Genomic DNA, 15,930 nt, shown 5'->3' with positions numbered 1-15,930 from the left:
TTTGATTATAGATAGTACTGCTGATTTTTTTTTTTTTTTTTTTTTTTTTGAGGTCTTACGGTAAGTAGATTCGGGGAGAGAAAGATACACAAAACTAATATCTGATTTTTTTCATAGTACTTCTATTTAAAAGATGCAAAATAATCTTCACTATCAAAATGCTATCAATTTACCCAAAAGGAGGAAGATTTCTCATTATGGAAAGTAGATGTCAAAACTTAAGGCCTTCAAGGGCCAGCAAGAATGGGAAAGCATGATCATTCTGAAGAGGTGGCAGCTTTTCTACTACAGTCCCTTCATATCACGTGGGAGGCCGAGCAAAAGCAGATAGGATTTTTCTAGCAAAACCAAAGATTCTGACTTTAGGGTAAGTCTCCTAATTTATAAATACCAGCAACTAGCCTTTGTTACATTTTTAAAAACCAAGTGCCAAACAAAACAGCCTATGGGGTATAATCAGAGAGAAGTTCTTAAAGATACTGAAAGCATCATTTCCCTCCACCTTCCAGTCTCCTCTCCTAATTGAGGTCAACACCCACAAGGGCTAGGCAATCCAGGTCCACTGTGGTTATAAGAGAGATTCAGCTTTTCTTTCTTTCTTTCTTTCTTTTTTTTTTTTCTTCATGGCATTGTCCTTACTGTTTTATGTTTGAATGAATTCCAGGTTTTTACAAAGTGGTGACTGATTCAGATAAAGGGGATACTATCTGTTATGACTTAGATGTGAGATGCCTCCCAAAAGCTCATGTGAGAGACAATGAAAGAAGGTTCAAAGGTGAAACAATTAGATAAAGTGAGTTATAATGAAATCAGTAGATTAATCCTCGGATAGGAATTAACTGGGTGGTAACTCAAGGCAGGTAGGGTATGGCTAGAGGAGGTAGTTTATGGAAGTCATGCCTTTGGGATATATATTTTATCCTTGATGAACTGAGCACTCTACTTGTCATTTTTGCCATATCCTGAGCTGCTTTCCTCCTCCACACTCTTCCACCGTGATATTCTGCCTCACCTTGGGCCCAGAAAAATAGAGTTGGTCAATCTTGGACTGAGACCTCTGAAACTGTGAGCACTCAATAAACTTTTCCTCCTCTAAAATTGTTCTTTTGGGGACTTATGTTCACAGCAACAAATAAAGCTGACTAAAATAATTACCTACTAGGGACAAACTATATGTCAGATATGCTTATCCTTTACTATTAAATCCTCATAATTCTGTGCATTAGCCATTGACTCCATCTTTATAAATGGAGAAAACAAAGTGTGGTTTGAATATTTCCCATTGATTTCAAAAATCTCCACTAGATTTCCAAACATTCTATAAATTTAGTATAGTCCATATGATCCATACCAGTATACATGCTGATATTTATGTGTGATCTAAAAGGACCACATAAAGTCATCCAAAAAGCATTTAATTTTGCACTAAAGAACTTGACTCCTATGTACACAGGATGGCAATACTCAACTCCTGGAATCTTGCATACAGTTATACCATTGGGCATCTGTTAACTCATTGCTGGAGTTAGCAGAGATGACCTTTCCATAGTATGCTCTGCTACAAAAATCTTTGAGATTTTGTCATAGCATGCACTGTTAAATACTTTGAAACTAATAGTGAATCATCACTATATAAAATTAGGCACTGTTTTCAGCACTCTCCATGTATTACCTCATTTAACTTGAGCCATAGATGTGTACAAGAAATGCTGTGGCCTCCAATTACAGATTAGGAAACTAAGCATAGAAAGATTAAGTACTTTTTCCATGGTCATATCACTAGTAAGTGGTAGAACAGGGATTTGAAACAAGAAAATTTGCCCTTAAAGACAGCACTATTATTCACTATATTCTTTTCTACATAGAAAAAACAATGAAAGTAGCCTCAGGAGAATTTTTGTTACTTTGAAAATTAGTTTGAAAACCCATAACACCAGACCCAAATTGAATGACTCAGGAAGATATATATTTATTTATGTCAACCACTACTAGATCATTAAGGTTATGTCTGGGTATAGTTCTTTAATCTAAGGGATAGACTTAATTAAGGCTTAATACAAAAACATCACAAGAGGTTGCATACCCTAAGAGAAAAAAATATTCAACTTTCTATATAAATTTAATTTAACCACACTTAAAAGTTACTCTAAAACATAAACCCTATAGTAATTATTCCCTTCCATATGGAATATCTTCCTGTTTTTAGAGTAAGTAAATTCCTTCTTGCCATGGCTCCATGTGGAATGATTTAGTCTAGAAAAGTAAAATTGAAGGGTTAATATTTTATTTCCCTTTTGAAATGGTGACAAGGAAAAAATTTAAATAGCAGTTTACAAATTGATCTATCAACTGACATCTTTGAAATGTTGAGTATAGTATTGGTTTTTGATTCAATGTTTTTCATTTTTCTGAAAGATTTATTTCTACTTAAGTAGTACAGATATCATGGTTGATCTGATAAAATGTAAACATTAGCCAAATAAAATCTAGATTATGTGGGTCTAGTTAATAGTAGAAGGAACCAAAGAAAAAACTAATTTAACAAATTCAATACACTGAAGCAAATAGTAAATACTTAGTAAATTTATAATTTTCCATGGTTGTAAAATCTACAGATTGGTTTAAGTATATTCACATTTGTAAATGTAACTGTTAGTGCTCCAAGTATGTGCAGTTGATATTACTTCCTCTTCATGACCAACATACACGGGCAATATGGAATATGAAGTTCCTTCAAGTTTTAGCAGTGGATCTAAGTGTTTGCTAGAACACACCAGAGTGGGCACTAGCTATCACCCATGCTGATGTGCTGTTTCTGTGGGCTTTAGAAACATGTCACAATTTCATAGAAATATATATAACTCATTAAAAGTACCCTAAAATCTTGGGAAATAGCATTTCTTAAACATTATTCATTAAATCATTTTTCTTTGAGGATAATATCCATTGAATTTTTCTTGGCTCTCTTTAGCCTGTCTAGAAGCCATTTATTGACTTCCTAATCACTTCCTATGAATAGCTCCACTAGAGTAAGGAAGAGATGCTTCAGGGCAAATTTCTTAAGATAATGTGAGCTGATCTCCTATCAAAATGAAATAGCATCATGGGATACCTTATCCCATCCTTAAACTAAATTTTTTGAAAAGTGCTTTTATGACCTCTCTTAGAACACAATCAAGGACAGGGAACTCGCCAATGTAGAACACTCAATTTCAGAAAATTCTACTTGCTAGAGAATAATCCTTTTGAAGTGCATAATGAATGAAATTATGTTTTTATTCTTTTCCCCATATACCTCTCTACATATTTCTAAGTATGGGGACTTAAAAATTACCATTTTATTAAGATAATTATCCCGATCACCAGCTCCTATTGGAGAAACTAAACCCATGAAAACAAATGAACTATTTGAAGCATTTAGGAACATAGATTTCCAGTAAAAAGTATAAGTCCAAAGTGCATTTGCATATTATAGGGTTTGGAAATAGTTAAATCATCAAACTCATTTCATTTATTGGTCAGGTCAAACACCCTTGGCTGAAGAATATACAAGTAATAACTAAGGATCTAAGTATCTCTTAGCACCACAATTCAAAACTGTAATGGGAAATAAAGAATTAAATATGTTCAGGTAAAGAGAAAAATATTCCTAAAGCACATTTGAGCAATAGTCTTTCTTCAGATTCAGCAAAGTTCTTCTTAATCCTTGCCATACCAATAGAACATATTTACAGATACCACATTGGACAGAATATTCCATGTCACTTGTGGGCAACTCCAGGGTTAGTATCTATGATACCTGTTACTCTTATCATTCACATATTCAAGTTTTAAATCAAAGACTCTTTTTTGTAGTGCAGCTACCCTCATGTATTCCTGGCTCAGGACTATGCAGCATATTGAGGGAGATGGTGGGCATGATTCTCCCAATTACTTTCCTTTAAACTGTTTTAAGAAACAGTTTAAAGATAATTAGCTTAAATAGCTTTTAAGATAATTTCCTAAATGTAGCTTATTGGTCCTTCTGTTTGCTTCTAAGTACAAAGTTCTAAAGTAACTGCCTATCTCATACTCTTGATCTTATGTGATATTGCCAGCTAGATTTAGTCTTCTCAATTGTCTTTGTGCTAAATCATATTTTACTTACCAAACTTTCTTCTTCATCAGCTACTTGTTTCTCATCAAACTATATTAAGCATTTCTGAAAACAATACTGCCAATGCTTCATTTTGAGCACATCCCTTCCCTCTACAAATATGAACATTTCTTTAGGAAGATTGGTCTTTCACATTCATTAAAAACGGAGTCCCAACTGCCTTTCCTGACCTTATGAATCCTTTGTCACTCCTGCTCATCACAATGTGACACAGATAAGTCACACACCACCCTTTTAAACTCTCAGATAGCCCCTCCTGTAAAAAAATAAATAAATAATTCTTCCCTGAAGTAATATGTTTTAGTCTTATTCATTAATCCAGCACTTTCACAAATCAATTTACCTGATTTTTAAAAAGGGCTATTAAGTGTGTGTTGTTTGTCTTGTTCCAATGTTCTAATATTTCTAAGGTTGACATACCAATGAGAAACCCTGCATACTCCCGCAATGCATTGGAAACTTGGAAATACATCATTCTGGAAATAATTTATTTGTTTTTCCAAAATATTTACCTCAACCAGTCATAGCAAAATAAATTACTAGGTAGATATTAAAAGTCATAGCACTAATAACATATAACCAGTATGATATCATCTTTCAATGTTTTTCTAGATACTCACATGGTAAAAGCACAGAATCAAGTATTATATATGCAAATGTATGCACATTAAATAAGTATAGGGCAGTACACTGGAATTTTTTCAAACTTAAAATGAGATTTCTTTTTGCTTTTCTATGCTAGATCCTGAGAGGTGGAATGACCATGACGTATCACCATAAATTTTTATGTAGATATGAATAAAATAGATTAAAATAGAATAGTGACATGGAATATATATTATATATACACACATATCAGAAATGTTTAAAAATTATGGCTTCCAAATATGCAGCTAAAACCTAACAAAAGCATGGAATAACATAAGCTATATGATATATATATTAAAATTAATAATATAACATACCCATCAAATCCCTGGAGTTCACATTCCTTAAGCAGGGACAGAGCATGTCCTTTATATTCCATTACTATTAAAAAAAACACACACAAAAAAAAAATAAAAGCTTTAAATAATGTTCTGCACTTTTTTAAACTTGGTTTGGCAAAATAATATGATTAACATATGGTTGGGTCATAAAACAACACTTATTCTTGAATATTTATATTTTAATCATAGAAAAGAGGCTTACATGTTAGTTGTCTGGTGTATTTTATAGCTTTATGCAAAAGAGGGTCACATATTTGTTCCAACTACATAAGTCATTTGGTGATATCCAACACAGAGTAGTTAGAGAATTTATCTTGGTGCCTGTCTGTTTAGTGTTCCCCAAATAAGACACATTTCCTTTAAATCAGAAGCTTACGAGCAGGAGTATTTTGAAAATACAGCATATTAGCTGGCACTGAACAGTCAATGTAAAATCACTTTGGCAACCTTACATGAATAAATTAGTTGAAAGGTTAGTGTAAGATTTACATACCAGAAGAATGTGTATCTGGAACTGCTAGACTGAAAAAAGGAGGAGTTGGATGTGAAAATATGAAGTCAAGCCAACACCAGTGATAAGAGACCCAGTCCAGGAGGAGGGTGGCACACAGGCCCACCAGAGCCCCGATCCTCCAAGGAAATGAGTCTGTCACACCGTATCGCTGTCTCCACAGTCACTGATGCCCTGTGCAGTATTGTAAATGCCAGTGAAGACAGGATAAACGGGCACACTGCAGATGGCACTAAGCATCACAACCACATTTAGCATTTTCTAGGGGAGCTCTGCCAGAAGAGACAGCCCAGCTGTATCCACCCATCAAAGATTTCTGCTGACTGACATGACATTGCAGATGGATTTTTTGTGTAAGAATGTGCATCATTATATGCAAGATTACATTAATCTTTCATGCCTGTCTGTCCCTGGTGCCAGCATGGTTCAAGCTTCTCCTGCGATGATTTTAGATATTGTTAAAAATTATTAGTCTTGGTGTCTAAGAGAATCATTCTGTATCCAGCAGTGTTACATTATAATTCTCCCACAGCTTATTCAAAATGCTGCTAACATTCACATGAATAAAACCTCTCTATATTAAATTCTAATCAGGAGAAAACTATAATAAAGCTAAATATAAAATATTAATATTAATAAAATTGGAAGGTTAAGTTATCATAAAAGACGTGTGCTGATAATTCATTTATAACCACAGTAAGTAGTTGAAACCTAACAATGGGAAATAATGTCTGACATACACACATTAAAAATAATTAAGGATATTATGAAGAAATATTTATATTGAAAATCAGTTTATCAAATCTTTCTTGGTCTGGTGATGAATCGGTTTATCAAGTTTACTTTTGGTAACACTATTCAAATCCAATACAAAATTAGCCTAAAACTATGTTATAGTTATATGTCATTTTTTGTTTGGGAACAATTTTAAATAATTTCCTTTGATCTTACAAGTGATAGCTGACTATATACTATACAACCTCTTTAAAAATAAGTTTTAAGAGATATTGCATAAGTTAAATAAAATCATTTATCTGGACTAATTTTTTAAAAATCAACAAAAGCTGACTACAAGAAAATATATTAGCAGAAGGTACAAAATGAAGAGTCTTTGGCCTCAGGGAGTTTACACTCTGGAGATAAACAGTACACAATAGTTATAAAACAAATATATGGAGTAGAAATAAGTGATTATAAAGAAAATAAATGTAGTGCAGAAGAATAATGCATGATCTGGACTACTATTTGAAGTAAAAAGAACCAAAATCTATGTTTAGACAGGCTGTTATGGACTGCTGAATCAGAGAGCTGAATTCAAATCATCCCACTCCAAATAAATATAAAGAGTAGATGGTTAGGAAAATAAATTTCAAAAATGTATATAACCTAATCTCTTTTTATTCAGATCCTTTCCCTTTCCTATTGGCACTCTGGGCTCTTTTTTCATGTGGATTTGGAGTCTTCATAATTGACTGGGTTTTTAACACAGTCCCCTACTGGGACCCGTGCTCTTCAGTGTAGGTGTTACTCCTACAGGAAGACAGAGGAGAGTGGTGTCTTGAGGTTGACATCAAGTGCTTAAACTGAATTTGAAAATAAAATCAGATGTGATCTGATATAGACATCAGGAAACATTTCTTGTTCTATTGTGGAGTAGGATACTGAGATGTCAATGTCTTTTCTGTCCTACAAGTATTTCAAACTCAAGAAGTGAGCTCAACATGTCCTCCTTAAGTATACCATTCTTTTTGTGTTCTGTCATCCACCCCCAAGGCAGGAAACGACGCCTCCTTGGTTACCCCTCCTCTCTCTTGGACCACTCCGTGGCCAACACTGTTTTTTAACCATGCTCCCTTCTCCCTCACAGTTGATGCCGTAAGTCTGGGCATTATCAGTTCATGTGTGTACTACAACAGCCTCTTCTCTCCAACTTCTGTCCCACTCTAGTCAGAATGGCCTCACTGAACATATTTTAATCCAATCACTCATAAATGTCACTGATGACTCTTTATATTCCAAATTTTCAAATATTTGAAATATTCCATTTTTCAAACTTCCAACTTTCTAACCCACACAAGTGTTAGAAACAGGATTGGACATATGCACTCACAATTATTTAAGTTGATAAAGAACAACTTTTCACTCAGAATTCTCTCTCTCGAGCTGGATATGGTGCATGAACACCCACTAAGTGTACTTTTATTATGCTGGTCAAAGGAAAAGAAGTAAGTTCCCAGGCCTCTAGCACCTTTTTATTTAACTCGGTTCCTTCAGACTGCTTAGCATTCTGCTATGTGTGATCAGGAATGACAAGAGGTATCTCCAAGGAATGAAAGGATTCAAGTACAGTCATTAAGAGCCCCAGAGAAACAACACAAAGAGTCTCAGTGCAAGGGTTAAAGGTTAGAAGCAGGATGCTAGAAGGAGAAAGAAGAAGAAAATGATAGAAAGAAAGGAGGGTAGGAAGGAAGAGAGGTGAAGAAAAGGGAACCCCTCTTAGCCACTTTCTGGACAATTCTTTCCAAGAGGTAAAATTATCTGGGGCCAGGCACTCCCATAGGCACTGAGCTGGCAGAGGTCATGTTTGCATTCAGAGAAGTGTCTTGACCACAATAAGTTCTGTCATCTGTTAATACAGAGTGAAGAAGATGGATGTGCCTGTCAAAAATGAGAGAGATCAAGGGCAGACAGATATCTGTCTTATATTTTAATGACACATACAGCAGGTAGGATATAATTATGCTGCAAAAGACAACATTAACTCTAGTAGATGACAGAAGGAGGGGGATGTCAGCTCTCAAGTTCCCCATGGTGTGCAGTGTGCAGTTTATGCCTCCAACAAGGGAACATGGCTGTAGAGGCAGGTGACTTGCAACACAGTGCTCCTAATGGACAAGCCAGGTGAATGTGGGCTAAATTAGTGCCTCCCCTCAAAAAAGGTACCTTTTAGTAAGTCAGTTCAGAGGAGTGGCTTTTCTACTGCATTCAAAGGCACAGTACATGTGAACACAAGAACATCAAACAAAACTGTCCAGTAACAGTATACTCTGACTTTAGCATAGGGTACAAAGTCAAGCTAAATCATAATCCACAAGGAGTGCCACACACCTGCACTCCACTACATGGGGAAGCTGAGCTGTGTGGCCACTATAGTTTTCTTTACTCTTGTTTTTTTTCTGCTGCCTTGACTTATGCACTGTATTGTTTTGTGAATTCTCCTATAGCTCATGACACCTCAGCTGTTATTAGATAAGATACTACATTGGGGATATGGGGTATCCGGGAGGGGGGATCAATTTCACTCAAATATTTCAAAAGACGTCCATCTATATTCAGAAGCATTTAGGGTTTCAGCATAAGTCAAAATAAAAGGAATAAGTATATTTTTATTAATGCGATGAGATTCATTTCAAAAAGAAATTTATGGGAAAAAAAGACGTTTTAATGTATATATCTAGCAGCAATTTTTCTAACTATGCCACCTATTTATATAGTACTATTTCTTTATGAATTAATTAACATACAAAAATTTTTTAATGTTAATTCATATTCCATTTGGATTTACCAGTGCCCAAAAAGGATATGTTAAAACAATGAACATGAAGATATGCATTATTTTACATTGCTTTTCATGGTTTTCTTTCAAATAAAGTGAATTAAATATTACACAATTTTATGAAAATTGAACTAATAATCTTGCAACCATTATCTCTATAGCATTTTATAATACATAAAGTAGTTCTGCCAAATAACATTTTAAGGTAGGAAGACTAACAAAATAGGAAAAATTTTTATGTAAATATTTAGCCAATATTCATGCTAACATGGCTTAATAAGCAAAGGATGCAATTTTATAATTTTGCCTGTAGGAGGAGTGTTAGGCAGCTAATAATTAGACATTCTATATGAATATAAAAATAAATTCTAAATTTCCATTATGCAAAAAATCTAATTTTGTGTTGAACTGAATTTAATGTTTGGCAATACTTTGAAATTTTTAAGGGAGAAAAAAACAGAACATGGTATATTCTCTCCAATACAACTGGTAAGAAGCACACTCCTTTTATTTCCTCTGCCTTGGTTCAGACTTCACATACTGGTTTCCTTTTCTCCCAGAGCTCTTTTCCTTTCTAATCTTTATTCTGCTAGTGGAGTCATCATTGGCAAAACTGATTACAACTCTGTGATTAAAGACACTTGACACCAACTGTGGATGGATGCATGAACAAACCACCAAGTGTAGCACACTGACCCAGTCACAGTCTGGACTAGCTTCCCATGGGACACATGGTTGGGAGACTTCCCAGGAGCCATCATGCCTTGTGTTTCCCCAGAAGAACCCAAATTCCCTTTAGTCATCAGCAGTCTTTTGGAAAAGTCTATACTTAGTCCATGAGAGAGTCTTGATAGTTAGAAAAACGAGTGTTCCAGGTTGGGTGCAAATACTATATTAGTTCAACCAACCCTGAAGAAAGACATGTTAATCCATCTTTAGGATTGAAGCATGTTGGGTCTCCCTCTTTCATGTACACTTATTTCTCCCTATTCTGAGAGGTATGGATAAGAAAAGATCCAATTCACTGGCAGTTATTTTAGGATGGTGGAAAGAACTAAATTTAAGATCAAAACTAAGAAGGTACAGCAAACTTATAAAACATGTGCTCTCTCTCCCCTGCCTTCCCTTTCTACATTTTGCCTTCTTTGTCTCTCAAGAGCTGTCTAGTGAACCTGCTTTTCTTGAGTTCCCTGATCAAAATTAATATCACCCTGAGATGCTATAGTTCTCTTATATATACCACAATTATAATATTTGGTTTTAATTGTCTTTTTGAATCCCTATAAAAGTAACTCAAGAAGGGACATGACAGCTTTATTTCTCTTATATCTTTCAGTGTTTAACACAGAGCAAACATTCAATGAGAGAATTTTTTTGTTTTCTGAGATGGAATCTATGTTGCCCAGGCTGAACTTGAACTCCTGGGTTCAAGTGATCCTCCTGCCTCAGACTTCTGAGCACCTTGACTGTGGACGTGCACCCTCAATGAGAGAACTGTATGTAATATCCATGTCAAATTGTATATTAGTGTTCACATAGAAACATACAAGATAATGTTATTGAGTTTATAATGAGTTTACTCAACTTTTAATACAGTCTCATTCCAGTTGGAATCTTCAAATTTTTCTTTTGTCTAATATCTGAAAAATTTTCAGTAAAAAGGATAGATCTCTGAATTTTCTCTTTTCCTTATATATCATTTCTAAGTGATCCCCAAATCACAAACACAAAAGGTTAACTTTTATGACAATTTTAATTCAGAAATTTTCCACTCCAGGTTTTCATGACAGTTTCTCTTTAACCTCCATTGAAGCAGATGTTTTCTGAACTTCCCCCAAAGCTTGCCCCTTTTCACGAACTTCCTTCTACCCAATCCATCAAGTCACTGGGCTTCACTGACCTTACTTACAGCGTGCAACCCATCTCCCTTGGTTACAGCTGAGCATAGCCTGTCATTCCGAATCCCTTCCCCAGGAACTCAGAATTAGGAGTAGGAGACTCCAATTGTGCTCTGGGCTTATCTCTTGGGAGGTTTATTGTGCAATATTCTTCATCAATAAAAAATTATTGCAAATTTCCATTGTGTTAATGAAGCTACACAGAAATAAAGCTAGAAAAAATTGTGATTCTTGATAGTATCAAACACTTATTCTCAGCCTCCAGCCGTAGGAAAAATGGGAGTCTTAAGGAAACAAAAGAATTTGGTCATCCCCTATAAAAACTCGAAGAGTATTACTAATCTCCTTTTTATTAATTTTAACATTAGAAAATTTCTATTTCCCTTAGTATAAAGCTAAGGGAACATTTTTATTTTAGACAATGAATTTAAGCTTCTGGTTTCTCCAAGTTTGACTAAAACCAGCAACTACTTGCTTAGTTTTGACCTAACCAGCAGGGGTCAGAGTCAGAACAAAAACAACCTACGGAAAGATTCCATGGAAAGACATCAGCTATAGAAGGGAGCAAAAATCAATTGCTTGCCAAACTGCAGAAATCATGTATAAATAGTAAACGTCTCATTGAAGACAACAAAAAGTATACAGTGTTCCGTAAAATCAATCCTAATAATTGTTGGAAGTCTGGAAACATTCTAAAGAGAAGACATTGATATCTTAATAAAAATAGCTCAATAAATAAGGAAACATAACCACTTATACTTCTGGAACTGACCAGAGTTATAGGAACAACTTCAAAAGCTTTAGATATTACAAACAGCTCTGCATGTTTGGATTAAAAACAAATTCAGATTATCTGGCTTTCATAAGTGAGATTTTCAATGATAAAATTCCACAATGACAGTGACTCACTTGTGACATCAGTCTTTATCCCTGCAAGCTTTAGCAGAGGTTCCACCTTCTCATAATAGACCTGGATAGCTTCTTTTTTGTGACTTTGGGGGTTAAGGAGTATTTTTAATGACTTTGGCCTGTTTGAAAAACCTGAGAAGAAAAAGATAAAGTTAGATTGTCAACAATTTTTCCTTCCATTTAAAATGACAATGTGAAAGTCCATTAGAATGTTATACACATATCTAAATGGTATTTGCTATTTTTATTCAAAATGCTTATAAGTGTATTCCTGGATATGACTATTTTCAAACATTTATGTTTTCCTAATAACAAAGTAGGTTTATTTCTCTTGAAATACATCATGAGATATCACAAAGTACTTAATCTATGAAGGAAGATGTAAGTAAATGCAACTCTGTGAACATTAGGCAATGTTTATGTACATTTACCAAATCACAGATATCAAGTGTTAGCTTTTTTTTTTTTTTTTTTCCTGGAGAAAAGTGATGAACTGTAACAAAGAGAAGGGTACATCTCCTCTCCTTAGATAAATATGCTCATTATTGGAATTGGGTAGCCCTAGTGACCCCAGGGCTACCAACGTCTGACCTACTGATGGGCCCCAGGCAGAGCAGGGTGAGCAGAGATGGGACATGGTTGGCACCCACAGCACTGCCTACTGGTAGCTAAAAGGAGGGGTTTAGGTCAGAGTTCAAGCCCAAAAAGCAGCCAAGGGAGGAAAAAAAATCTTCTCCAGGGAATTGGGAAAGCAACGCCTCTCAGCGGGGAGTCGCTGATGGTGCTGCCTCACAGTTGGGGCTGAGATTTGATACTACAATTTTCTGGGCTTGCAAGATGCTTATCACTGAGAACCCAGTTGGAGCAGGTGCAAAGCAAATTTTCTGTTGTTAGGAAGGGGCAGGAGCCAAAAGAAAGCTGACAACCGTTTCTTTGATGGTAAGCTGCTCTCAGAGGGCCATGATTCAAGGCTGCAAAAGCAGTTATTAACATCCGGTTTTAATAAAGAGAAGGGAAAAATATCACAAATGCAAAGTCAGTGCTTCCTACCTCAAGTAGAATAATATTTTATTTGTTATATTTGATAAAATAAAAATCTTTTGACAGCATATATTGTTTTGAGTTTAGGGAGCATTTGAGAGGAAAAACTAGATAGAGCTATGCTGAACTTCTTAAACATTTCCATAAAACTGCCCAGGGCCTCTACTGTGATAGGAAGCCTCTGTCAGGCTTCCATTCACCTAGGCTGAAAACCTCAAAACCACTCTCACTTTCTTTTCCAAGTTCCTGCGTTTGAATGAGTGCTCAGAGTCACAAGGAACTACTTGCTTTCATGCCTTCTGCATTTTCTCACTGCCATCCTCTAGTTCAGGGGTCACAGCACGGGTACCCTGGCTATTCTCCCCTCGCTGCATCCTTCACATCACAGCTCTGATCAGTGCCTCACAGGGCAAAAGCTGCCACAGCTCATCACAGCCTGCAGAGCACACCAAACCCTTAAAACAGTCCTTTGAGCCCTCTTTTCCCCAATCCCAACCTTTCTCTTCTCCTTTCTGTCTCAGGCATATTCAAAAAAAACACTGAGCATTCATGCTGGGGAGATGGGGAAGGTGATTAAGACCTGGTGAGAAGTTAAGTCAATCTAAAGGGTTTTTATGTTTCATCTTAATTTCCTTATCATGGTCCAGACCCACTGTATTTATCACCAAATACCAAGTCTGCTAGGCCTTCCCTTAGATGGTTTCCCTTTCCATTCTACCCCATTCCTATTTTTAGTCGAAATCTTTCAAAGCTTGTTCCAAATGCCACTTCCTCACTGAAGCCTCTACTAATCACCAACTGAATTCAGTCCTCTCGGTTCTTGGCTCCCAAGAACTATTTCTTATACCATGTGGAGTTACACTGGTCATGTATTCATATGTGAACACATGAAAGTAATGTCCAATTCATTTTACTGCCTTTCCTATTCCCATTTCTCCTCCCTTCCCTTTATTCCACTTCAGACATTGAATTTCTTGACCACCCAATTCCACGAGTAACTCTCACATCAAACAAATAAAGGGCAAAAATGGAAAAGCTGTTTTGTAGAATAATTAGTAATATGCAATGCATTGTAAAGGAAGAGAAAAACCACTATTTTAAGTCATTAGAGTAATAACCAATTGAGACAGGAAGCAAGTAATGGATGCTAAAACCATCCTGTGATGATCATTTGGGACAAAATATTTATGTATTACTCTTAAATTGTGTTCCTTGTCATTAGTTGTTATTCTCTTAAAAGAAAACTAAAGAGAGTTTATCATTGCACTGATAAATAAATGCAATGTATGATTCTAGACAAGGTTAAAAAAATATTGTTGTCAAGATAATATTGTCAGGCTGGGGATGTGGCTCAAGCGGTAGCGCGCTCGCACCACATACAAACAAAATAAAGATGTTGTGTCCACCGAAAACTAAAAAATAAATATTAAAAATCTCTCTATATATATTTCTTTAAAAAAAGATAATATTGTCATCCTATAAGAAAGAGGAACTAAGCAGGTAAATCCAGAATTGCTTTTATTAAAATGACAGGGAAGAGAAACTTACTCTAACCCCCAGCCACCAAGGATCAGATAAAATATCCAGATGACATTTGTTTTACCCAGAAAATTTGTCAGAATACTTTACTTCATTTCTCAAGCAAAAGTAGTCCTAGTAAGGATTGTTGTTATCATAAAAACAAACTTTATTTCTCCTTCCTATATTCATTCATTTATCCATTCACAAATAACTACATGCCTGCCACATACCACACAGGAGCCCAGGAACTGAGCCCAATCAGTTGAACCAGAAAAGCCTCTGCCTTTATGAAGCTTCCACTGTAACAGCAAGAGACAGAAACAAATCAGAATTTAGAGCATGTCAGGTGGTCATAATTTCTAAGGACGAAAAATGAAGAAAGGAAAGGAGGAAGGCAAATATAAAAGGGACTTTCTGTCCGGGAAAGGTCAGATCACCCAGAATTTGGAGGCATTTCCAAGGACTTGGTTTTTTGTTGGGTAGGAGGAGAAGCATGGTGAATTTTGAGCAATGTAGCAACATAGCCTTAGGTGTTCAAAGGACCCCTCTGGCTGCTGTGTGGGAATAAGACACAACAGAACCAAGTATCACAAAGTGAGAAGAGTTGTGTCATTCCAGTTGGCAGATACTGCTCTTGGACTGGAATGGGTGCAGTGGCAGTTTCAAGAATAATAAAGAACCTGGAGCTGACTGGCTTCGTTGACCCTTTCAATATGGTATTTGAAAGAGAAGTGTCAAGAAGTAGTAAGATAGTGGCTGGATAAGGGGGAAATGAGGACATAAGATGAGTAAGACCTAGTGACAAAGCAGTGGAGTCCTTAAATTGTAGTATCGGTGGGGTTGAAGGATTTCAAGAATTGAGGGAGTAGATCAGGGATCTAGGAAGACCAAAGAAAGGCAGCAGGGATGGGGAGGATACTTGAAATTGAGACACATACAGAGAGATTGGTATGACAATAAGACCTCATGGGCTGGCATATTCATCAGAATTACCTTGGATTCTGAGCGGGGGCTCAGTAGCCTGAGGTGGGGTCTATTTACAACAGATGGCAGATGATGTTGGTCATGTTGGTCTGGGGGTTACACTTTACCAGTACTTTGGGAGTATGGTCATAAGAGAAGGGGGCTGAACTAAAATGCAAGTTAGGATCTCTGACGGAAACCAAAGACTAACAACTGAACATTTACAAAAATACCTAAGATTCTAACAAGTAGTGTTAGAGTGATGGTGAGACAGGCTTAGGTCTTCCAGGAGTAAAAGGAAGGATCTAGTAGTCTGTATAGGGCTGCACAAGTAGCACTAAATGGAGGTGTCAAGTGGACTGAGCATTAATGTGGAGAATTTTTAA

General features: G+C 36.0%; 1 protein-coding gene across 1 annotated transcript in view; it reads right to left on the bottom strand.

Moving 5' to 3' along the window:
• Cerkl (CERK like autophagy regulator) overlaps positions 1–15,930 on the bottom strand; it is a 107,003-nt gene that overhangs the window by 24,278 nt on the left and 66,795 nt on the right. Inside the window, 2 exon segments of the mRNA XM_076865563.2 lie at positions 5,122–5,185; positions 12,020–12,151. Of these exon segments, the coding sequence (XP_076721678.2) occupies positions 5,122–5,185; positions 12,020–12,151 (196 nt within the window).

The sequence above is a fragment of the Callospermophilus lateralis genome, chromosome 9 (assembly GCF_048772815.1).
Source record: "Callospermophilus lateralis isolate mCalLat2 chromosome 9, mCalLat2.hap1, whole genome shotgun sequence".
Lineage (NCBI taxonomy): Eukaryota > Metazoa > Chordata > Mammalia > Rodentia > Sciuridae > Callospermophilus > Callospermophilus lateralis.
This window is presented reverse-complemented; position numbering and strand designations above follow the sequence as displayed.